This window comes from Oncorhynchus tshawytscha, linkage group LG02 (genome assembly GCF_018296145.1).
Source record: "Oncorhynchus tshawytscha isolate Ot180627B linkage group LG02, Otsh_v2.0, whole genome shotgun sequence".
Classification (NCBI taxonomy): domain Eukaryota; kingdom Metazoa; phylum Chordata; class Actinopteri; order Salmoniformes; family Salmonidae; genus Oncorhynchus; species Oncorhynchus tshawytscha.
This window is the reverse complement of record NC_056430.1, coordinates 42856677-42881996: the sequence shown is the minus strand read 5'-3', so window position 1 is coordinate 42881996 and position 25320 is coordinate 42856677. Positions and strand designations below refer to the sequence as shown.

Sequence of the window (25320 nt, the reverse complement as noted above, 5' to 3'; positions counted from 1 at the left end):
CTTTGACAGAGATTAACTACTTCATGACCCAAATGAGAAAAACAGCCCATGATCTGAGGACTGTTCTGACAGCAGGGGAACAATGTGAACAAAGTTGTCATCCCACAGAGCTGTGAGGGACAGAGCATCTCTTATGCCAACTTGCCAGTTCATGTGTCACAGATGGTGTCACAGGAGGTAGAGGTGAGGTCACAACATCAGGCGATTCCACATTGTAGTTGCTGCTACAAGCACACTAAACGTATCCTCTCAGGCAAAGTATGTATATAGTTTGCCTGAGAACTCCCCACAGGGTTATGACTCCAACCGCAATGAGACAACCTGATTAAATAATCGTTGAATAACATAGACAGCAATATGAAAGATATAAGGTATAGTACTTAGAAGGGCTCTCATGATGTCAGGGGGGAGTTGAGGTTTCTGGGTCTACACTTTAGCAATGTTACACCTCCTGCCCTACAGACTGTGTGTGCCCAGAGTCTCCTTATCAAACAGAACACTTAGCATGGCTGAGATGTAATTTCTGAAGTCCATGATCTATGAGATCCCCTTGTACAGGTTCCTCTGCACTCTAAGACCCCAGGAGGAAGAAGTAGTTAGCATCCTGATAAAGTTCAAGACAAAACAAAGTGTTTTGAGTACATTGCATTGCATTTATGACCAGCAACGATTGGATATTGTGTATCTCCTTTCATCATAAGTACCCCTATCCTGGTTATACCAGACTGCGCTTACCATTGTTCCCAAAACAATGGTTTGTGTCACGCCTGCTCCCGCTGCCATTCATTACGCACACCTGTCACCATCATTACTCGCAGCTGCGCAATATTGGACTCACCTGGACTCCAATACTTTGTTGATTACCCCCTCTTTATCTGTCTGCTCCTCACATTATTCCCGGTGTCAGAATTTATGTCGTTATTTTTCCCCTGTTGAGATGCTGTTTCTGTCGTTTTTCATGTCCGTTGTTCATTAAATGTTCTCCCTGTACCTGCTTCTCATCTCCAGTGTCTATCCTCACGGAATGCTGACACCAAAATTGGAAGCATCTGGGAGGCCTTGTTTTTTGTTGGTGATGTCGGTTCCGGGTGCCACCCCAGTTGGTTCGAGAGATTTATCTTGCCCCGGTGGGCTTGGCAGGTGCCCACCCTACGTCATTCTTCAGCCGGCCATCAGGCTCCCACGCCTCAGCCGGTTCATCAGGCTCCCACGTCTCAGCGGGATCGTCAGGCTTTCACGCCTCAATCGGATCATCAGGCTCCCACGCCTCAGCCGGTTCGCCAGGCTCCCATGCCTCTGCTGGTTCGTCGGGCTTCTATGCTCCAGCCGGCTTGTCCAGTGCCCCTGCCTCGGCCAGCCCGTCAGGCTCGCCCAGGTGGGATGTCGGGTGGGGATACTGTCACGTCTGCCCCCGCTCCCCCTCTCTGGCGCTCAAGGGCGCCAGGCTGCCCTTCATTACACACATCTGTCACCATCATTACGCACCACTGCGCAATATTGGCCTCACCTGGGCTCCATTACTTTGTTGATTTCCCCCTCTTTATCTGTTTGCTCCTCACGTTATTCCCTGTGTGAGCATTGATGTAGTTTTTTTGCCCCTGTCCAGATGCTGTTCCTGTTCTGTTTCATGTCCGTTGTTCATTAAACGCTCTCCCTGTACCTGCTTCTCCAACTTCGATCCTCACAGGTTTGAGCCAGTCACGTGTGTTTGTTTACAAAGGGGCACAAGGAGCAAAATGGTAGCTACGTGAGGTGAGTAATTTCTGCAGCACAACTTAAATAAGGCGATCAAGTTACACTTGTATGAAATTCACTGCTAATGCTTGCCAGCTACATATCTTAGAACTATTAAGTTAACTATCTAAGATGTGCCAAATCAATTCTCTCCAGCTGGGTTTTGCTAACTTGCTAATGTTCGCTAAGTGGCTAACGTTAGCTTGCAAGATCAAGCTTCCTGGTAACAGCAGCAGAGATCATCCCCTCCTAGATTAAGATACTATTTGTTTTGTGCATGCCACAAACTGCGTTTTGAGATTCTTGCATAACTTAATGAGCATTTACCTAGGATTCGGTACAAGAAACTATTTAGTACTTGTTAGCATTTTGTTAGCGTTCTTGTAAATTGTGTTTTTGGGGCTTTTTTTCAGTTTGAAAAAAAATTGGTGCCCCTTGTGTACACTATGTGTAATACTTAATATCCCGGAATGGCACAGGCACAATATGAAGGTTTCAAATCTGGATACCGCCCAACCCTAATATGTGTACACTACTGTTACCATAGCACATTGCTGTCACCTTATTACCACTGTGTAAGATGCTCTTAATTATCTTCTTTCATATAATCCATTACCGTTAGTTCACTCCTCTGTAAATGTGTGTGGTATGTGCCTGTCTTGGGTGAGAAATTAAGTGTGGATTTGATCCCTGTCTCCCGCTGGTCGTTATCAGTCCTCTTACTGGGACTCTGGGGCAGTTGTACCTATACTAAACCGGCTCCTCTTTCGGAGACCGCATATTAAAGCCTATTTTCATTTCAAATTATAAAATATATTGATAATGCATGTTAAAATTATTTTCCACAGCTAGTGAGGACAACATTTGGTGAGGATTACAGTGCGATCTGAGCTGCCATCAGAACAAAGTTGAATAATGGAGACAAACTGTTGAAGAACAGACTTGGGATCCGTTAAAACATAACCATATACCAGGTTAGAATCACACAATTGTTGACATTGCAAGTACTGTAAATGCAGTGTTTTGTTCCTCCAACAGATGTCAGTATGTAGCAGTTTAGTTGTGGGATGTCACTTTTGATCAGAAGGATTTTGACTATCAAATCAAATCAAACTTTATTTGTAACATGCACCGAATACAACAGGTGTATGTCACACCCTGATTTGTTTCACCTGTCTTTGTTCTTGTCTCCACCCCACTCCAGGTGTCGCCCATCTTCCCAATTATCCCCAGTGTATATATACCTGTGGTCTCTGTTTGTCTGTTGCCAGTTCATTTTGTTTGTCAAGCCTACCAGCGTTTTCCCCTTGCTCCTGTCTGTTTCTAGTTCCTGTTTTCTAGTTTTCCCGGTTTTGACCATTTCTGCCTGCTCTGACCCTGAGCCTGCCTGTCGTTCTGTAACTTGTCATATCACACTGGACTATTGACCTCTGCCTGCCCTGACCCTGAGACTGCCTGCCGTTCTGTACCTTTTGGACTCTGATCTGGATTACTGACCTCTGCCTGCCCTTGAACTGTCGTTTTGCCTGCCCTCTGTTCTAGTAATAAACTTTTGTTACTTCGACACTGTCTGCATCTGGGACTTCTCCTGAGCCTTGACAGTACGAACTGGCCATGACTGAACTAGCAGACTTGCACCAGCTCCACAATGCCATCTCCTCCCAAGGAGCCACCATTGGAAAGCCCGAGGAGATGCTTCGTGGAAGGGTTCCAGACCTTGGCAGAACGCCATGACCGAGGGTTGAACACATTGCTGGAGCAATTCCGCTGGTTGTCTGTTAGGCAGCCTACCACGACGGTAACCTCGCAGCCCCTCAGTAACCTGGCTGTTATCAGCGACCTTTCCCCGGCCACCCCGGTTCCCCGGGAACCCCGCTTACCTCCCCCAGAACGATTCGATGGCGAGTCGGGCACCTTTCGGGCATTTCTCACTTAGTGTTCCCTCATCTCCACCCGCTCATCACCTTGACCATTCGGATCGATGGGCGACTACGGGAACGAAGGAAGGACAGGAGATTTCACTCGCCAGTCCAAGGTTCCACCTCATCTTCCTGTGGGCTTGGATGTTGCCAGGACCTCCGGGAAGTGTTCAGTAAGGCCCAGGCCACTTCGCTTCCGCCGCACCGACCCTATGACTGCGGGATTGACCTTCTGCCAGGCACCACTCAGTCTTGGGGACGACTGTACTCTCTGTCGGGTCTGGAGACCAAGGCTATGGAAACCTACATTGAGGACTCCTTAGCTGCAGGGTTCATCCGTCCCTCTGCCTCCCCCGCCGGTGCAGGGTTCTTCTTTGTGGAGAAGGACAAAACCTGCACCCGTGCATCGACTAAGAAAGTATTTACTAAAATAGCAGGGTCAAATAATAATAATCACAGTGGTTGTCGAGGGTGCAACAGGTCAGCACCTCAGGAGTAAATGTTATTTGGCTTTTCATAGCCTATCATTCAGAGTATCTCTACCGCTTCTGCTGTCTCTAGAGAGTTTAAAACAGCAGGTCTGGGACAGGTAGCACATCCGGTGAACAGGTCAGGGTTCCATAGCCGCAGGCAGAACAGTTGAAACTGGAGCAGCAACACGGCCAGGTGGACTGGGGACAACAAGGGGTCATCAGGCCAGGTAGTCCTGAGGCATGGTCCTAGGAATGATTTAAGAGTACTGTAGATTATATATATTATTGATTTGATTTGTGATATATTCACTCACATAGTAGCCTTAAAAACACATTGTGCCTGTTAAATAAATGTCTTTCCAATTCCCACTCATCTCACAATATTCAGTTTGGTCTTCACTGATGCTATTAAATTACTTTTTGCAACTGTTTTCCAAATAAAATAAAACATGTTGAACCCCTAACTGTGTGTGTGTGTGTGTGTGTGTGTGTACTCTTAGGACCCAGGGGAGTCCTGGAGGGACAGGAGGTGGACAGAGAAGTGTGTGTTTAGGCTGATGCATACCATTCAATGTGTGACAGTCACAGTCATATACTGACTGAGAGATGAGAGAAAGAGACAGTGTGGGCGTAGTTTCACAAAAGCATCCTCACCAATGATCCTCTGTTGATGATGTGATTCTAACGTTGACTGGTGCCTAGCCCCTCCCCCATCTAGCCAGCCAGCTGTGCTGTTTCTGAGTTCCCTAGTCTGCACATCACCTATCAGTCTATCGCTCCTCTACTCTGACACCAGTCCTACCCAGGAGTCCTTCCCACAGGACATCCGTCCATCAGGGATACTTATCAATCGTGGACCAGGAGTAGAAGGAGCAGAGTGCCAAGCTTTAGTGAGCCATCCTTGGTGTCAGATCTAGAGGTCTTAGCATCTGTTGGCACCGACCCAGACTTCAGAGCCTTATGGCAGGCCTGGATACATAAAATACATAATGGAATTCCAGTCCACCTGGGAACAGAAAACCCCCTGGACAATCCACGTAGTTCACCCTACATAACTCAAGAGGAGTGGGAGTTGGACGGGAGGATTTTATGTTTTTATGATAAACATCCATTCACAACTCATGTCAGGTGAGTTATGATTTAATGATAAAAACATTGATTTGAATCATTTAAAACAAAAATGTTTCTTTCCTGTGTGTGTAAGCAAGTCCAGGTTAACCAACTAAATTTGGTGCCTGAAATAAATACTATAAATACTAATAAATACCACTTTATAGTGGTGCCTATGTTGATAACACTTATTGTGTCATTTGATTTTAGATATACACGTTGAAATAAGATAAGATAGCGTACATGTTGAAATAAGATAAGATAGCTTACATGTTGATAATAAGCTTGGGGAGCCTATTATTTAGCTGGAGCTCAGTGTGTTAAGTGTGTTAGGTTCTAATTCCCAGAAGAAAAAAAACTCAAAGGACATAATGAAAGCTTAAACCAAGTTACGTTTTTCCCAGAGGGTCAATACAGCTGCATTAGACAAACCATGTTTCCACCACCACACGTATATGTACTCCAGTTTAGGCACTCCTCCTTCTCTCGAATCCTTACATCTATTATGGTTCGACAGGAAGACAAAGTAATAGGGTAATAAACCATTGTTTCTCCCTTAAGGGGATCTGACCTGAACTCAACCCCCTTGATGCCTAATCCAAAGATCTCCACCCGTATCCCCTACTAAATCCTGTGACTTCCTCCCGCCCACCCAACATTCCAAAGCCATCTGACTCCTACAGATAACCATTAACTTCTGATGTAAAAACCAGTCTCTATCACTCCTCATATACTATACCTCTGAGTATAACGATGTTCCAAGTTTAACCCAGAATCTAACTGTTGTTAATTGATGCACAACAAACTCTTAAAGACGGTTGTATTCTGATCATCAGGAGGATGTCTCACATCCAAAGAGGTGTGATTTATTTGTGGCAGATGTTTTCATTTCAATCAAATTGTACTAGATCACTCATTCAAGTCCATAATACCCTCTTGGTCTCCTGAAACTGACATTTTTTCCAATTGTCCTGGGCTAGACATTTAAGAAAACCATTGCAAGACAAAATACTTATAATGGACTTCTATAAAAGTAATCTTCCTGGGAAAGAAGTGGTATTGAACCAAATGCTATTGCATGGCTTAAAATGGCCAGTTCAGAAGTCTAACTTATGCATTTAAAGGAGATGCCAAATGCTGTATGTAGGCTTGACACTAGGAAGGGATGAAAACGGGGACATCCTTACATAATGTACACAAAGACATACATACACTGACTCGTCCTTTTTGTACTGTGAATAAATCTCATTACTAACATGGCTTGCCAATCCGCCGGACGGCCACCAGAGCCGATTACAGAGGGAGAGAGCATCAGTAGAGCAGCACTAGTCTACCAGCAAGCACATGGAAATAGGACACAACAGAACAGCATGCATAGTCATAGGTTCTGGGAAACTGATGATGCTCCTTGCACAGCCGTGATTCAGGTGACAGAGTGTGTGTGTGTGTGTGTGTGTGTGTGTGTGTGTGTGTGTGTGTGTGTGTGTGTGTGTGTGTGTGTGTGTGTGTGTGTGTGTGTGTGTGTGTGTGTGTGTGTGTGTGTGTGTGTGTGTGTGTGTGTGTGTGTGTGTGTGTGTGTGTGTGTGTGTGTGCGTGGGTGGGTGTGTGAGTGAAACAAGCAGGAACAGCAATACATTGAAGGTTGGGGTTTGTTTTTGTGCTTGCGTCCCTCTTATCTTCATGGCACACACATGAAGGGGAGCAGAGCATAATATGTGAGCCATGTGTGTGGGGATAAAGTTGCTTTGAAGTCACCCACACACTTGATATCACTGTCCCTCTGACATATGACAGACCTTAAAAAGGTTTAGATGCACAGCTACAGTACATAAGAAGGCACTCAATACGTACGTACAGTTCTGATAAACAGGGGCAAGTGAAATGTTAATGTGACAAGGCCTATGTTGTGCATTGTTGTTACCGAAAGCTGAACACAGTGTTCATTGAACTATATTGTATTTGATAGAGATGGAGATCAAGTCTGTTCTGGTGAGAGGTTGTGTGTGTCTTTGATGGCCCTATGCAGGCCCTACGCAGTCAGGGTGACACTGGGCAAATACTAATCAACAGTGCCAGTCCCCCGCAGCTGCATGGCTAAAACAAGCAAGCTCATTATCTTCCATTTCAAAAGGTTAGGGAACGATAGAAGGATGGAGGAGAAAAGAGAGAGGGAGAGTGTCCTCTCCTCCATGAATTATTCCTATTGATCAGGTCCCTATCCTCCTATCCTCTTACGGAGAGAGGAGAGGGGGGGGGGAGCGAGAGAGAGAGAGAGAGAGCATCCTTTCTTTTATAAATAGTCCCACAATCCAAAGGGAAATGTTACAGATGTCCTTTTCTATAGATTTAGGGTCGATAGTAGTAGACACCTGTGTCAATCAACTGTGTTGAAACTAATGGGCAGTATCAACACAGAGGGGTTAAATCTATGGATATTTGTGAACACAAGGGATAGGCCAACAGTGAAGTGTCTACAAAATGAAAGCAAATTCTATTCCTAAACAATTGAAAAATGTCACTTCCGTTGTGGATTTGATGTTAAATAGTTGTTATTATCCCTTGAGAGTATTAAGTGGGACATTGCAATAATGAAAACGGAACAGGGCTTAGCATGCAGAGATAATCTCATCATTCTCTTGCAATGGTGAATTATGATGTCAGTGTTTGTGTTGTTTTTGTCAATGTGTATTTCAAGGTGAAATACACATTGGTCTACAGAACTTGGCTGATGATGTTTTACTGTCAATACAGAAGTATCCCCAAAAACACAACCAGTCCATTGATGATGTCTTCCTTTTTCTTCCAACAGGGAAACGTAGTTTAACCGTTTGACTCTTAAGCAGAAGGAATCCTCTGGCTCACCACACCAGTGAAAGATGGGGGAGTCTAGGCCTAATGGAACGCTTTTTATGTCTGTTCTGGAACTCTCATTGTGAACTATGGAACACTCTGGTTCACCTCTGACCCCTGACCTCAATGATACGACAGCCAATGAGAGCCTGTGGTGGGGGCTGGGGGCGCCCCTCCCTTCAGCCCCTAGCAGACAGCTGGGCACCTTGCCCAACTCCCAGACACGCTTCAAGGACCTGACAGGGATATTCTTCATGGTGACCCTGAACGTGGTGGCGCTGCTGGCTAACACAGCCGTGCTGGTGGTGGTGGTCAAAGCCCCGCACCTCAGGTACTTTGGTACTTTTTGATTTGATTTGTTCGACCATTTAAAAACATAATTCAACCACAATTGATAATCATCAAGGATAAGACATAAGTGAATACAATGCGTAATCAACAAGAATAACACAAAACAGTTTTGCAACTTATTTCCATTGTGGCCATCTTGTTTTGGCTGGCAGGATGGTAAAAAATACACCAGATTATAAATGCATGAAAACAGATACACTGTACATCATAAAAGGAACTTGGGTCCCCTATGACTTTCTAATGCACCGATAATGTATGCCCAATCTCCTTGTTTCTATTGCATATACTATTAAATAATTGAGGTGTATCTTCTGGAATTTATATATATATATATTTATTGTACTTGTTTCACCAGACATCAGTGCTAAAGTTCAATTTGTTCTAATGAACACATACAGAAAAAAAAACATTTCAATATATTAACATCACGTAAAATGTATTTCAAATACATGTACATACGTTTGTATCTTTGCTCAAATGCATGTAATGCCTGACAATACTCCAGAAACGCATGGCTATGACATCTAGTCCACAGGGTGGCCCAAGTGGTTCCTAATTCGACTTCGTAAATGACTGTAGATCATTTTTGGGACCACCAAGCCAAAATATCGTCAGTGATATAATTTAAATTGTGACGGTGTGTAAAAAAAACTACTTTTGATTTCACCTCATTTTAACATTATAGTACAGTAAGTGCATCTCCCCAGGCTAATTAAATAGGCTACAATTTACACAATAGTTACCCTGAGGAAAAAGGGGGAGGGTCATGCTTTTTCAATTTCATAATAGATTAAATGTCATATTGCTCAGGGTTTGAGAGTTAGTTGCTTATTATAGCATTTCATGTGTGCCCAATGATGCCCCTATAGCCTAAACCAGTCTTTCTCAAACCCCAGCGCAGTTCTGTGGAGGAATGCTTGCAGGCCTGCAGCATATTTGTCTTGAATTTGATGTATTTTGTGTTGTTGTGGTCTGCAGCATATTTGACTCAAATATATACTTGCCGTAGACCTACTTGCCCAATGCACTGAACTATGCATGACACAGTAAGCGAATTGTGTCGCCATGACTAAGTATAGCTACACAAAAAAACACACACACGCACAAGCTAACCCTGCTGTGCAGCCTGCATGCTCTCTTTCTCTCTGGATTTTATTCAAATGAGACCTGCCTGCCAAAACTAGTCTGTGGGATATATCAGACTTGCCTAAATAACAATGCTATGAAGTTATCGAAAATCTGCAGACATTTAGAAACAAAGTATCCACATCTCAAGCATGAACCGGATTTTTATTTTTATAAAAAAGAAAAGTCCAACCAAGCAAAAATGCTGCACAATAATTTCACAGACAATGAGAGTTTACTGAAGGTGTTACGTCTCTTGTCGGAAGGCATGGACCAAAGCGCAGCGTGATAAGTGTTCATGATATTTATTGATCAAAACACTCGAACAAAATAACAAAGTGAAAAAACGAACAGCTCTGTAAGGCAAATAAACTATACAGAAAACAACTACTCACAAAACACAGGTGGGGAAAAGGCTACCTAAGTATGATTCCCAATCAGAGACAACGACAGACAGCTGCCTCTGATTGGGAACCGCACTCGGCCAAAAACAAAGAAATAGATAACATAGAAATAAAGAAACTAGAATGTCCACCCTAGTCACACCCTGGCCTAACCAAAATAGAGAATAAAAGCCTCTCTATGGCCAGGGCGTGACAGTACCCCGGGGACTGGGGACCGTCGCTTGAAGCTCCGGACTGGAGTCCGTCGCTGGGGGCTCCGGACTGCGGATCAACGCTGGAGGCTTCGTGCCATGGATCCTCACTGCAGGTTCCGTGCCATGGATCATCACTGGAGGCTTCGTGCCATGGATCATCACTGCAGGCTTCGGGCCATGGATCATCACTGGAGGCTTCGGGCCATGGATCATCACTGGAGGCTTCGGGCCATGGATCATCACTGGAGGCTTCGGGCCATGGATCCTCACTGGAGGCTTCGGGCCATGGATCATCACTTGAGGCGTCGGGCCATGGATCATCACTGGAGGCTTCGAACGTGGAGCCGGAACAGGTCTCACCGGACTGAGGAGACATACTGGCAGCCTAGTGAGTGGAGCTGCCACAACACGTCCTGGCTGGATACCCACTCTAGCTCGGTGAGTGTGGAGAGCTGGAACAGGACACACTAGGCTATGACGGCGCACTGGAGGCATAGTGCGTAGAGCCAGCGCAGGACACACTGGACCGTGGAGGCACACCGGAGGTCTAGAGCGCAGAGCTGGCATAACTTGTCCTGGCTGGATACCCCCTTTAGCCCAGCAAGTGCGGGGAGCTGGAACAGGCCGCACTGGGCTTTGCTGGCGAAACGGGGACACTGCGCGTAGAGCTGGCGCAGGATAACCTGGGCCGAAGAGACGCACCGGAGGCCAGGAACGCTGAGCCAGCACAATCCGTCCTGGCTGAATGCCCACTCTAGCACGACCACTGCGGGGAGCTTGCACAGAGCGCACCGGGCTGTGGATGCGCACTGAAGGCATGGTGCGCAGAACCGTATAGGCATGGGGTGCAGACCGGTCACTCGCTCCCCACGGTAAGCACGAGGAGTTGGCTCAGGTCTGAACCCTGACTCTGCCACCCTCCCCATGTAACCCCCCACAATTTTTTGGGGCTGCCTCTCATGCTTGCCTCGTTGCCGTGACTCCTGGTATCGCCGCCATTCCTCCCTTGCTGTTTCCGCCTGTTTCCATGGCAGGGTCTAGTCCCCTGCCATAACCTCCTCCCATGTCCGTGAGGTCCTCCACTCACTCTTCTCCCGGGCCCAGGATCCTTGCTCCTCCTGGCCACGCTGCTTGGTCCTTTGGTGGTGGGTAGTTCTGTTACGTCCAACCAAAATACAGAATTAAAGCCTCTCTATGGCCAGGGTGTGTCAGAAGGCTTCATATTTCCTCTCTCGTAACATTTTCCAGGCTCCTTTCACTATAGTTGAAAATATGGTCATGCCCTCAGTTGTGGATCCTTGCCAAGAGGTTTTAGACCCAACTGCTGCTACAAAGATCAGTGTAATCCCACTTTCCAATGACACTGTCACACGTAGAATCCAGGATGTGGCAGATTATGTTGAATCACATGCAGGCTTTAGACAGAGCCCACACTTTGCAATCCAATTAGATGAGACGACTGACATTTGAAATGCACGCTTCTTGTATATATTCGCTACATGTATGAATAATTTCCTTGTTGCAAAGAGTTGCCTCAAAATACAACTGCAGGTGAAATATTCAATGTTCTGAATGAGTACATAAAGGGTCAAGAATTACATTGGGACCATTGTATCGGGATCTGTAGGCCTACCGTCGAGACAGCTGCTCAACCTATCCAAGCAGGAACACGCAAGTGACATTTCCCAAGCAAATTTTAAAAATGGCTGATTTCAGTAAAAAACTGGGCATCTGGAGAGACCGAGTGTATAGAGGCATTTTTTATATGTTCCCCCTATTCTCAACTCTGGCTGACGTGGGTGATGTGGATCACATGGGTAAATTGATGGGGACACATCTAAGCAAAACTCTGCTCAAATTCGAGGACTACTTCCACTCACAATCACACCCGGGAAAGCAGTGGATGCATAATCTGTTCACCAGTACTGAAGAGACATGCTGACCACACCGCCCGCGTTGCATGCATGATCGTTGCAAAACAAATGTAGACACTTGACAAGCTGGAAGTCCCACCGTTCCCATCTCATCATTGGATTTTAGGACCATATACCCACATGGGGGATTGAAAGATGATCTGAGGTCCACACTCCAGTCTAGTTGGAGGTGGTAATGCACCTTAAAGTTGGGTGCCAACCTCCATATAAAGTCTACAGAAGAAGAAGAAGAAGAAGAAGAAGAAGAAGAAGAGGAAGAAGAAGAAGAAGAAGAAGAAGAAGAAAGAAAAAGACTGATATCTGTAGATTAATTGGCGGAGTAGAGAACACATGATTTTGGGTCTAAATTCTACAAAGATCCAGAAAAAAAGGACCTTGTGCATTTCAGGTAAAATAACAACCCAATGTTTATATGGGGCTCCCAAGTGAACAAGCGCTCTAAGGCACTGCATCTCAGTGCTAGAGGCATCACTACAGACCCTGGTTCGATTCCAGGCTGTGTCGCAACCGGACGTGATTGGGAGTTCCATAGGGCGGTATACAATTGGCCCAGCGTCATCCGGGTTATGGTTTGGCCAGAGTAGACCGTCATTGCAAATAAGAATTTGTTCTTAACTGACTTGCCTTGTTAAATAAAATTAAATACATTATATCGCAGGACAAACTCGCTAGCAATATCAAGCTATGACGCACGCGCTTGCCCGGTCTAGTCAGCATGCCACAGCTTATCACCGGTTCTTGATGATAAACTATTGGAGCTGTCCTGTGACCAAGGCCTGCACGCTCATTTTAATGAGATGTGTCTGTCCACGTTCTAGCTGTTCAGCAGCAGAGAATATCCGCAACTCTACAAGATGGCAGTGAAGACATAAATCCCCCTTCATTCTACCTACTTATGTAAGACCAGTGTCTCCTCTCTTGCTGCAACAAAATCAAAATATTCCAACAGACTAGCTGTTGAAAACACCTTGACACCTCTATGGTGTCCCTGGCACAAAAGATTTGAGAAAGTCTGGCCTATAAAATGGGCTTAGGCCAAGGCTATACGAAGAGCATGCTTGGAGAAGCACATGGCAAAGTTATATTTCATAGATTTTGCCCTGCTGGGATGGTGTATATAAAACTAGACTACAATACATCACACACTGCAATGGACAGGCGTTCCCAATCATGAGCCCCAGCCTGCCCTGCTCTTGCTGATGTAAACCCTTTTGTGCCGCCTAACCAATGACTGTGCTCTGTACGGTGGCACTTTAGAAGGCAAGTCAATTTGTCCAAAAATGCTATATCTGTGCGCACAGTCTAGGCCTACTGATACCTTGTTAAGCTGTAAAAATGAGAAGGAGGACCGGAGGTAAGGTTGCTATTGCTATAATTGATTTTAATAAAAACAATGTTTCCTTGCCCATAATGAAGCAATTAATCAGAGTTTTTATTGACCTCACAATAACCCATATTCGAGTAATATACATACATTACTATGAAGTGGCAGCCGTGGGTGCTGAAAGTAGGCTAATTTGAGAACACCTAATTAATTTAAACATTCTTCATTTTAATTCTAATGTAGGCTACTAAAAACAGGAGGGCTTTGTGTTGTAGCCCATTTCTTCCCATTCAATAAATAAGAGGTAGGCCTACCTGTTTGACAGACAAAATTATAGTCTACTATCCATAGATTTGGTCAGCCAGGTCCTTCAGTCATCATGCACTCCTTAAATATCTCAGTGTCAGTGAAGAGCTTGGTGTGTTGAGTTAAAACCAGGGCTTGAATTGAGGAGGTATGTGAGGGTACTGTGGCTTTTGTTAAAGTAAAGGGCTAAAAGCATAGGCCTACCCTTTGCTAACTTACGGTTTTGAAAACAAGTTTAATGGACCTGATTGTATAAAGCGATCAAAAACAAGACTTAAGTCCGCAATGCTTTACACTAAAAACAAGCTGTAAGGTGCAGGGGAAAGTCACAACTCTGATGCATATGGGATATATTTGGTTTGTCTCTACGACATTCAGAGGTTGTGCTACAGCCTTCTTTAGCTGAGGACAAGGAGACAAAAAATGTACTTTGCTTGGAAGTAATGAGTCTGTCACTAATTGACGTTTGACATTTAAACAGGCTATTAAAAACCTCTCAAGGATCTGACCTTTTTTTCCATTTTTGCCTAAAATGGCATAGCCAAATATAACTCCCTGTAGCTCAGGACCTGAAGCAAAGATATGCATATTCTTGATACCATTTGAAAGGAAACACTTTGAAGTTTCTGGAAATGTGAAATTAATGTAGGGGAATATAAATCATTAGATCTGGTAAAAGATTGAATCTGCCCATCATCTTTAAAACGCCCGAGAAAGGCTACAATGTATTATTACAGTTGAGGCACAATTTAGATTTTGAACACCAGATGGAACCAGTGTATGTCCAAAGTTTTAGACCACGTACAGTTCAAAATGTTGTATCACGTCTGCCCAAATGTGCCTAATTGGTTTATTGATACATTTTCAAGTACATAACTGTGCAGTCTCCTTATACAATAGCATGGTATTATTTCATTGTAATAGCTACTGTAAATTGGACAGTGCAGTTAGATTAACAAGAATTTAAGATTTCTGCCCATATTAGATATGTCTATGTCCTAATCACATTAGCGTACGTTAAATCTCTCTAGGCTAGATGGGACGCTACCGTCCCACCTGGCCAACATCCAGTGAAAGTGCATGGTGCCAAATTCAAACTACAGGATTGTAAATATTTGGCATTCTTGAAGATACACATGCAATATGTCAAAATAAAGCTTAACTTCTTGATAATCCGGCCACAGTGTCAGATTTCAAAAAGGCTTTACTGCGAAAGCAAACCATGCGATTATCTAAGGACAGCACCCCATCAAACAAACACAGATAATCATATTTCGCAACACAAAACTCAGAAATAACGACATAATTCATGCATTACCTTTGAAGAGCTTCTTCTGTTGGCACTCCAATATGTCCCATAAACATCACAAATGGTAGTTTTGTTTGATTAATTCTGTCGTTATATCTTCAAAATGTCCATTTATTTGGCGCGTTTGATCCAGAAAAACACTGGTTCCAACTCGCGCAACATGACTACAAAATACCTAATAAGTTACCTGTAATCTTTGTCCAAACATTTCAAACAACTTTCCTAATACAACTATAGGTATTTTGTAACGTAAATAATCAATACAATTTAAGATGGGATAATCTGCGTTCAATAGTGGATAAAAACAGTGGAGCAAGCTTTCAGGTCGCGTGCCCCAACCACAACAGTACACTAGACTCGACCCTCGTTCTGAACAGCCCTACTTCTTCATTTGTCAAAGGAAAAACATCAACCAATTTCTAAAGACTGTTGACATCCAGTGGAAGCGAACGGAACTGCAAGCAAGTGCCTTAGAAATCTAGATCCACATAGAAACCTCATTGAAAAGAGAGTGACCTCACAACAAAATATTTCTGGATGGTTTGTCCTCGGGGTTTCACCTGCCAAATAATTTCTGTTATACTCACAGACATCATTCAAACAGTTATAGAAACTTCAGAGTGTTTTCTATCCAAATCTACTAATATGCATATCCTAGCTTCAGGGCCTGAGTAGCAGGCAGTTTACTTTGGGAACACTTTTCATCCGGATGTGAAAATACCGCCCCCTAGCCTAGAGAGGTTAAAAGCGTCCCGTGGGGGGGACAATGATCCTGTAGAGGTTATTAATGTGTTTGAGCCAATCAGTTGTGTTGTGAAAAGTTAGGGTTGGTATACAGAATATAGCCCTATTTGGTAAAATACCAAATCCATATTATGGTAAGAACAGCTCAAGTAAGCAAAGAGCAACAACAGTCCACCATTACTTTAAGACTTGAAGGTCAGTCAATGTGTAGAATTTCAAGAACTTTGAGTGTCTTTGAGTGCAGTTGTAAAGACCATCAAGCACTATGATGAAACTGACTCTCATGAGTACTGCCACAGGAAGGAAAGACCAAGTGTTACCTCTGCTGCAGAGGATAAATTCATTAGAGTTACCATCCTCAGAAATTGCAGCCCAAATAAATGCTTCACAGATTTCAAGTAATAGACGCATCTCAGCATCAACTGTTCAGAGAAGACAACATGAATCAGGCCTTCATAGTCGAATTGCTGCAAAGAAACCACTACTAAAGGACACCAATAAGAAGAAGAGACTTGCTTGGGCCAAGAAACACGATTAATGGACATTGGACCGGTGGAAATCTGTCCTTTGGTCTGATGACCAGTGGAAATTTGTCCTTTGGTCCAAATTTGAGATTTTTCATTCCAATCGCTGTGTCTTTGTGAGACGCGGAGTAGGTGAACGGATGATCTCTGCATGTGTGGTTCCCACCATGAAGCATGGAGGAGGAGGTGTGAGGGCGATTTTCTGGTGACACTGTCAGTGATTTATTTAGAATTCAAGGCACACTTAACCAACATGGCTACCACAGCATTCTGCAGCGAAACTCCGTCCCATCTGTTTTGCGCTTAGTGGGACTATCATTTGTTTTTCAACAGGACATTGACCCAAAACACCCTCAGGCTGTGTAAGGACTTTTTGAACAAGAAGGAGAGTGATGGAGTGCTGCATCAGATGACCTGGCCTCCACAATCCCCTGACCTCAACCAAAATGAGATGGTTTGAGATGAGTTGAACCGCAGAGTGAAGGAAAAGCAGCCAACAAATGCTCAGTATTTGTGGGAAGTCCTTAAAGATTGTTGGAACAGCATTCCAGGTGAAGCTGGTTGAGAGAATGCTAAGATTGTGCAAAGCTGTCATCAAGGTAAAGTGTGGCTACTTTGAAGAATCTCACATATTAAATATATTTTTTTTGTTAAACACATTTTTGGTTACTACATGATTCCATATGTGTTATTTAATTGTTCTTATAAGTCATAGTTCTTCACTAGAAAAAAAGTAGAAGTAAAAATAAAGAAAAATCCATGAATGAGTAGGTGTGTCCAAACTTTTGACTGGTACTGTATATATACAGTGGGAAGAAAAAGTAAGTGAACCCTTTAGAATGACCTGGATTTCTGCATAAATTGGTCATAAAATGTTATCTGGTCACAACAATAGACAAACACAGTCTGATTAAACTAATACCACACAGGCAATTGTAATTTTTCATGTCTTTATTGAACACACCAGGTAAACATTCACAGTGCAGGTTGGAAAAAGTATGGGAACCCTTGGATTTAATAACAGGTTGACCCTCCTTTGGCAGCAATAACTTCAACCAAACATTTTCTATAGTTGCTGAACAGACCTGCACAACGGTTAGGAGGAATTTTGGACCATCCTTTTTACAAAACTGTTTCTGTTCCACAATATTCTTGGGATGTCTGGTGTGAACCGCTCTCTTGAGGTCAGGCCACAGCATCTCAATCGGGTTGAGGTCAGGACTGACTGGGCCACTCTAGAAGGCATATTTTCCAATGTTGAAGTCATTCTGTTGATTTACTTCTGTTTTTTGGGTTGTTGTCCTGTTGCATCACCTAACTTATGTTGAGCTTCAGTTGGCGGACAGATAGCCTTACATTATTCAGCAAAATGTCTTGATAAACCTGGGAATTCATTTTTCCGTCGATGATTGCAAGCTGTCCAGGCTCCCTCCACCATACTTTACAGTTGAGATGAGGTTTTGATGTTGGTGTGCTGTGCCTTTTTTCTATCCACACATAGTGTTGTGTTCCATTCAAACAACACAACTTTAGTTTCATCTGTCCACAGAATATTTTGCCAGTAGCGCTGTGGATGGTGTCCATGGTGTCCCCCCATGAACACCATTCTTGCTTAGTGTTTTAAGTATCGTAGACTCTTCAACAGAGAAGTTAGCATCTTCCAAAGATTTCTGTAAGTCTTTAGCTGACACTAGGATTCTTCTTAATCATTGAGCATTCTGCGCTGCGCTCTTGCAGTCATTTTTGTAGGATGGCCAATCTTATGGAGAGTAGCAAACAGTGCTCAAATTTCTCCATTTATAGACAATTTGTCTTACATTGAACTGACTTTTAGAGATACTTTTGTAACCCTTTCCAGCTTTATGCAAGGAAACAATTCTTAATCTTAGGTCTTCTGAGATCTCTTTTGTTCAAGGCATGGTTCACATGAGGCAAGGCTTCTTGTGAATAGCAAACAAACATTTTGTGCATGTTTTTTATGGGTGCAGTGCAGCTCTAACCAAAATCTCCAATCTCGTGTCATTGATTCAACTGCAGGTTAGTTGACTCCTGACTCCAATTAGCTTTTGGAGAAGTCATTTAGCCTAGGGGTTCACATACTTTTTTCCCAGACTACACTGTGAATGTTTAAATTATGTATTCAAAATATACACCAAAAATACAATAATTTGTGTGTTAATAGTTTAAACACACTGTGTTTTGTCTATTGTTGTGACTTAGATGAAGATCAAATCAAATGTTATGTCAAATTTTTGCAGAAATCACATGCTTTTTCTTGCCACTGTTTTTAACAGGATGCATCAAGAAGTATCTTACATTTCAACATCACGCACATCACAGCCGTCATCAACAAGTTGCTAAATCAATCAAAACAATTGCCCACCTTTAGTGAACAATTTTAACATCAGTGGTTTAAAACGCCTTAGTGGCACAAGTGATCCCAGAAATCTGGGGCATGAAATTAAAAAAGGATTGACCTAATTCCGTGGATACTCGAGGAATCCGAAGAGTTAACCAACCTTGTGAATGGGTTTGGTATCTCATTTTTTATGTGTTAGCAATGAAGTTAGGTAAGTTGGAAGCTTGTGTAGAAGGGCTTTGTAAACAAAAAAGGGAGTAATAAATTGATCTACAGGACTTTAATGAGGACCAGCCAACCTTTTGATGAGGGATACAGTGGTGAGTATTAAAACTGTCGCGGGTTATAAAACAAATGGCAGCTTTAAAATAGCCTGTTCGACAGTTGGGGCAATGGCATCTGCATGCAGATGACTATGACACGTTTTAACAGATAGACCAACATTATTTACAGTTGAAGTTGGAAGTTTACATACACCTTAGCCAAAAACATTTAAACTCAGTTTTTCACAATTCCTGACATTTAATCCTAGTGAAACTTCCCTGTTTTAGGGCAGTTAGGAACACCAATTTATTTTAAGAATGTGAAATGTCAGAATAGATATCGAAGGCCCGGGGAAAGGGTATCGAAGGCCTGGGAAAGGGTATCGAAGGCCTGGGAAAGGGTATCGAAGGCCTGGGAAAGGGTATCAAAGGCCTGGGAAAGGGTATCGAAGGCCTGGGAAAGGGTATCAAAGGCCTGGGAAAGGGGAAGGCCTGGGAAAGGGTATCGAAGGCCTGGGAAAGGGAAAGGGCCTATCGAAGGCCTGGGAAAGGGTATCGAAGGCCTGGGAAAGGGTAAAGGCCTGGGAAAGGGTATCGAAGGCCTGGGAAAGGGTATCAAGGCCTGGGAAAGGGTATCGAAGGCCTGGGAAAGGGTATCAAAGGCCTGGGAAAGGGTATCGAAGGCCTGGGAAAGGGTATCAAAGGCCTGGGAAAGGGTATCGAAGGCCTGGGAAAGGGTATCAAAGGCTTGGGAAAGGGTATCGAAGGCCTGGGAAAGGGTATCGAAGGCCTGGGAAAGGGTATCGAAGGCCTGGGAAAGGGTATCAAAGGCCTGGGAAAGGTCGAGAAATACGACAGCACAATAAATGTTTTGATCCAAGCAATTTACCACATCATCTAAAACAAGTGTAGCAGCTGTAACTGTGCCTTGTCCAGGTCTAAAACCGTATTGGTGCACGTTAAGAATAGAGTGAGAAGTTAAAAGAGTTATTAGCTAAAAGTTATTCAGGGATTCTAAAACTTTGGAAAGGCAATATATTTTGGAAATTGGACAGTAGTTAGAAGGATCTCCTCCTTTATGTAGGGAGAGGACGTATCTAGGTCAGTGGTTCTGCAATATGTGGGGCAGCAAGAAGGGATTAAGTGAATCAGACCCAATGTTTTTCTTTAACATCAATCTTTAGCAAAGCACTTAGTACATCATAGACATCAAAGGGTTGAAATGAAGCATCACAAATTGTAATTTTGTTTAGAATGGGGCCAGAGGCTGTCAAAACCTGCTGGGGCAACGAGGAGGTGGTGTTTTTTTTCAAAGATTTGACCACTTTTCAGAAATTGCCTGGATTACCACCACTCTCTGATACACAATTCAAGAAATTTGTTGATTTAGCTTTCTTTCTTTTTTTTTATTTCCAGGGATAGACACTTATTTCTGAAATATCTGAAGGACTGCCAATCAGATGTAGAATCAGTCCGTCTAGTCTTAGCCCAAGCTACATTTCTTTCCTGTAATTCCTCAGACAATTCATGAGTAAACCAAGATTACATTGTTTATTTACCCTTAGTTTTATGTACGGCACACATTTATCTGCAACATTGTTAAACAGGGTAATACAAAAATTAAGGGCCTGATCCAAGTCATTGATAGTTGACACTACCCCCCCAGTCACTCAACCCCATCTCAAACAAAAAAAATGTAGCTCATTAAAATTCCTAAAATATATCTTTGTAGTAATGCGTGAGTGAGATTGTATACTCATTGGCAAATATCCCATTTGCTGTCAATTAATGAGGGGCATTTGTTAGAATTGTTAGAATCTAATTGAGTCAATTTTTCTAGGTATGTAAAGACGTTGCGAGTTGTTTTAGTTATCAGCTCAGTTAGATTTAGCTCAATACAAATATATTTCAGCCCATCACATACTGGCATCAACCAATCTAGATTAAGATCAATCACTATCTGTAATTCAGATTAAACAGTTGGACAGTTAGACAGCAGGTCAGACAATTTGTTAAGAGCACATATGGAGGCCGAGGAAGAGCAATGAATTACCACTAATGTCAGAGTTCCACATTTAGGACTAGACATTCAAAATGCTTAGGGACAGAGGTAGTGATGGATACAGACACATTTGAATTGCTCTGTATGTATACGGCGACACCCCCTCCTCTGCCAACTCTAGCAGACCTAAAAATGTTATAACCTGTCAGATACACATCAGAGTCCGACATGGACTTCTTTAGGCAAGATTCAGTTATAACCAGAATGTTTGAGAAGCAAAGATTCAGTTATAACCAGAATGTTTGAGAAGCCAGAGTTACAATCAAATACATTTTAGTAATCAAACTTCTGGCATTGACATGAATCAGTCCAGTGGATAGGGTGCTGCGGGATTTCTATTACAAACGTGCCATGTTCAACAGGTAACCCCTTACTAGAAAATACCATGGGGTTGGCTTGAATTGTAATAGATACCAGATTGCCTGGAACAGAACCATTAGGCCTATGCCTCGAACTATGCTTAGTTGGTGACCCCTTATTTGAAAATACCATAGGGCTAACTTGAATTGGCATAGATCCAAGATTGTCTAGAACTGTACCATGGGGCCGATGCTTTGATTGAGGGCATGGGTTAAAACAAGAATCAATGATGGTTACTTGTTACGGGCCTGCAGTATGATGATAATGCTGATAATTTACCTGAGCGGGATTTAGGGTGTATATTGCTTCTTCTCTGGGGATTAATACAGTTAAAATCATTCAATTCAGGAAGTTTGCCTTTGTGTGCCACCTGTGTGCGGTGGACCTGCTGTGTGCCGTGCTGCTCATGCCCCTGGGAATTGTGTCCAGCTCGCCGTACTTCGCCAGCGTGGTGTTCACAGTGCTGGAGTGCCAGGTGTACGTCTTCCTCAACGTGTTCCTCATTGCAGGTAAAGTACAAGGGACAGACACAATTTAGGGCTGCATCCTAAATCGCACCCTATTCTGTATATAGTGCACTACTACTCACCAGGACTTTGGTCAAAAGTAGTGCACTATACAGTGGATGGGGTGCCATTTCTGACGACTATAAGCAATCAATTGTTTGATTTAGATTTGTGTTTTTTATGTTCAAATATTAATCTCTTTTGTCTTCTGTTTTTTTAATCACTTTCATTTGATTGTTGTACTGTGTGTAGCGATTTATAACGTTTCATTTGATATGAATTACAGCCTCCATCTTCACCATCACGGCCATCAGCGTGGAGCGTTACTACTACATTGTCCACCCCATGCGCTACGAGGTAAAGATGACCCTGAAGCTGGCCACAGCCGTCATGGTCCTGGTCTGGGTAGTCTCAGCCCTCCTGGGGCTGGCCACTGTGTTCAGCTGGCCGAGCTACGGCAGCCTGAGCTCCATCAGCGCTGCCCACTGCTCTCTCCACTGGAGCCACAGCGGCCACCGCCGGGCCTTCTCTGTCCTCTTCACAGTGGCCTGTTTCTGCCTGCCCGCTGCAGTCATCTTTGCTGTGTACTGTAACGTCTATAAAGTGGCCCGCGTGGCGGCTAGACAGCATGGACCGTTACCGTCCTGGACGGCCAGCCATCTTAAACACCGCTCAGATTCCATCAGCAGCCAGACCACTATCATCACCACCCGCAACGCCCCCAGGAGGCTCCACCAAAAAAGGCCCTTTGGTGGGGGCAAGGCCGCCTTCACCCTGGTGGTCATTGTGGGCCAGTTCCTGCTCTGCTGGTTGCCTTACTTCGCCTTCCACCTGCACCTGACTATCAACAACCCGCCCAAGATCCCACCTGACCTAGAGGAGGCCGTCACCTGGCTAGCGTACTCCTCCTTTACCGTCAACCCATTCTTTTATGGGCTGCTGAACCGCCAGATCAGGGAGGAGCTGTGTAAGCTGCGGCGCTGCTACTCCACCCGGCTGGCCCTGTCAAGCGGCCACGAGGGCTCGGCCCACGAGAACTTCCTGCAGTTCCTCCAGAGAACCAGCTGTACGGTGGAGACCAGAGCCAGCTTCACCTGCACATCCAGCCCCAGGAACACCCTGGACCAGACAGCGCAGCAGACAGCTGACTTCAGGATACCTGGACAGATACCGGAGGAGTTCAATTAAAACGCCCCTGATATACTAACCTGGACCCCAGTGATATACTGTTACTGTATGGACACAAGCACCTGACTGCCGAGTTAAAACTGTTAAAACACCTTTATATCTGGCCACTGGAAACTTATTGACTTCGGAAATGGCTTCGCTAACCACAGGAATACTAGAAGCAGGAACAGCCTGGACAAGACTGGGCAGACAGCTGGGTTCAGGATACCAGGGCAGATACCTGAGGATTTCAGTTAATCAACAATATTCTTAGATACGTATGCCACTGGCACCTACTGTAGTTGACTGCTGTAATGGCAGTGCAAACTTCCCCAGGATCGCTGACCTAGAGCAGCAAAATTAGCCTGGGCGTAATCTCCCAGAGCCGTCGTAGCGTTAAGATCATCGCTAAGAACCTTCTTGCGATGTATCATTAGCAGCGAAGGTTTTTCCCAGAGCCTTCATTAGGAAAACTTTGCACATGTACGAGGGATCCAGACCACTTGTAGAGGAGCCAAAGTGCATCGTTGGATGCTTTTTGCCCTTCCACGTCCCTTTATTCATAAAAGATCAAGATGTTTAGGCTGTCTGCTGACTGTGACTGACAATAACTTCAGAACGAAGTTGACTACAGATACAAAGTTACCAAAGTATTAGCACATTTTACAAACAAGCGAAGGATAAAATGGTGCTTCAAATGAAAACCGAGATGACTGCATTAAAAGATCCATAGCCTATAACGGCCCATATAGCCTATTTCAATCACATTGAAATTATTTCATGTTCAATCCCACTGGGCACAGATGGTTCAACATCATTTATTTTAAATTACGTGGAAACAACATTGATTCAATCAGTGTGTGCCCAGTGGGATCAATTTAGTTATATTTTGCCTCAATGTGTTTCATGATGTGTGACAACATTTGTACAATGATGTGCCCAATCTGGGATTCAGTGCATTATTATTGGGTAAGCATAATAAGCTGCCTCAATAGCTTATTTACAGCCATGGGTGGTAATATCTCTCTAGTAGCTGATCTGTTTTCAGTATTTTGGAATAGTTCTCATGTTAAGATATGATTTAAATGGAGAAAGCTGATTCCGAGAGCAGCGCTGCTTTTCATTGGATCCTATCACTATCGACACGTGGTCTAGCGACGCCCTTGGCGAACATTCTCTTAACGTGATTGTTTAGGAAACGCAATTAAAAAGTTGGTTCGTAAATAACGATACATCTGATATGATCGTCATAATGCTTAAGTTACAGTACATCGCAACTGGGAAACGAGGCCCCGGTCCCAGATCTGTTTGTGCTGTCTTGACACTCCTATTGTTATGCCTGACAATGACCGTTGTTTCCACGTCATTTCAACCAAAATATTAAATGTGATGACGTTGAATCAACATGGAAAACTGATTAGTCCAATGAATGACAGGGTGGCATTTTTGGTTAATTTCACATTGAATTCACATTAGTTGACAACTTAACTAAAATGTAAGTCAAATCTAGATGTTGTACTGACATCTGTGCCCTGTGGGAGACCACATCAATGTCAGTCCAGTGGAGCAACCGTATGGCCCCCTACACACTGCCCTTAAAACACACAGAGACAGGCCTTCTGAGTGGTGCAGAGGTCGAAGGCACTGCATCGCAGTGCTACCTGTGCAACTAGAGAACCTGGTTCGAGTCTAGGCTCTGTCGCAGCTGGCCGTGACCAGGCGATGCAAAGCATGCTGACACGGTTGCCAGGTGTACGGTGTTTCTTCAGACACATTGGTGTGGCTGGCTTCCGCGTTAAGCAGGCGTTCTGTCATGAAGCAGTGTGGCTTGGCTGGGTTGTGTTTCGGAGGACGCACGGCTCTCGACCTTCCGTACGGGAGTTGCAGCGACTGGACTGTAACTACCGATTGGATAACATGAAAAATGGGTCAAAGAAACACACAGAGACAGCACTTGAAGGGACTACAAGTAGTGTGTTTCTTTTGATGTTTCCATTTGATTAATTTGATTGAGTTTATTGTGTTGTTGCATTCCGAGATTAGTCCAGCATATACCTTAAGTGCATTAAGTCCTGAAAGATACAGTTGTCTCAACTGTTATTTGTTCCTTCTTGCTACAACTACCACAAATTGTGGGACTAATTCTACTACCAACCATTCCAATCACCTATATTACTACTAGTATATTCTACTAGCACTACTACTACAAGTACAATGTTTGAGTTGAGAGACAATACAAATGAATACTTGAATAATGTTATCTACACTGTACTATACATCCACTGTCTGAACAACTTTGATT

At 43.7% G+C, this 25320-nt stretch overlaps 1 protein-coding gene across 1 annotated transcript; it reads left to right on the top strand.

Moving 5' to 3' along the window:
• Positions 1-4885: 4885 nt before the first annotated feature.
• LOC112244860 (probable G-protein coupled receptor) lies at positions 4886-24689 on the top strand. The gene is made up of 4 exons (XM_024412697.2): positions 4886-5254; positions 8046-8417; positions 21694-21854; positions 22138-24689. Exons 2-4 carry the CDS (start codon positions 8176-8178, stop codon positions 23037-23039), a joined length of 1305 nt encoding a protein of 434 aa, XP_024268465.1. The 5' UTR covers positions 4886-5254; positions 8046-8175; the 3' UTR covers positions 23040-24689.
• Positions 24690-25320: the final 631 nt, after the last annotated feature.

Coding starts and splice junctions, on each gene's coding strand:
- LOC112244860 (XM_024412697.2), top strand. CDS start 8,176: ATGGAACACTCTGGTTCACCTCTGACCCCTGACCTCAATGATACGACA. Junction 8,418..21,693: donor GTCAAAGCCCCGCACCTCAG/GTACTTTGGTAC, acceptor CATTCAATTCAG/GAAGTTTGCCTTTGTGTGCC. Junction 21,855..22,137: donor CAACGTGTTCCTCATTGCAG/GTAAAGTACAAG, acceptor TATGAATTACAG/CCTCCATCTTCACCATCACG.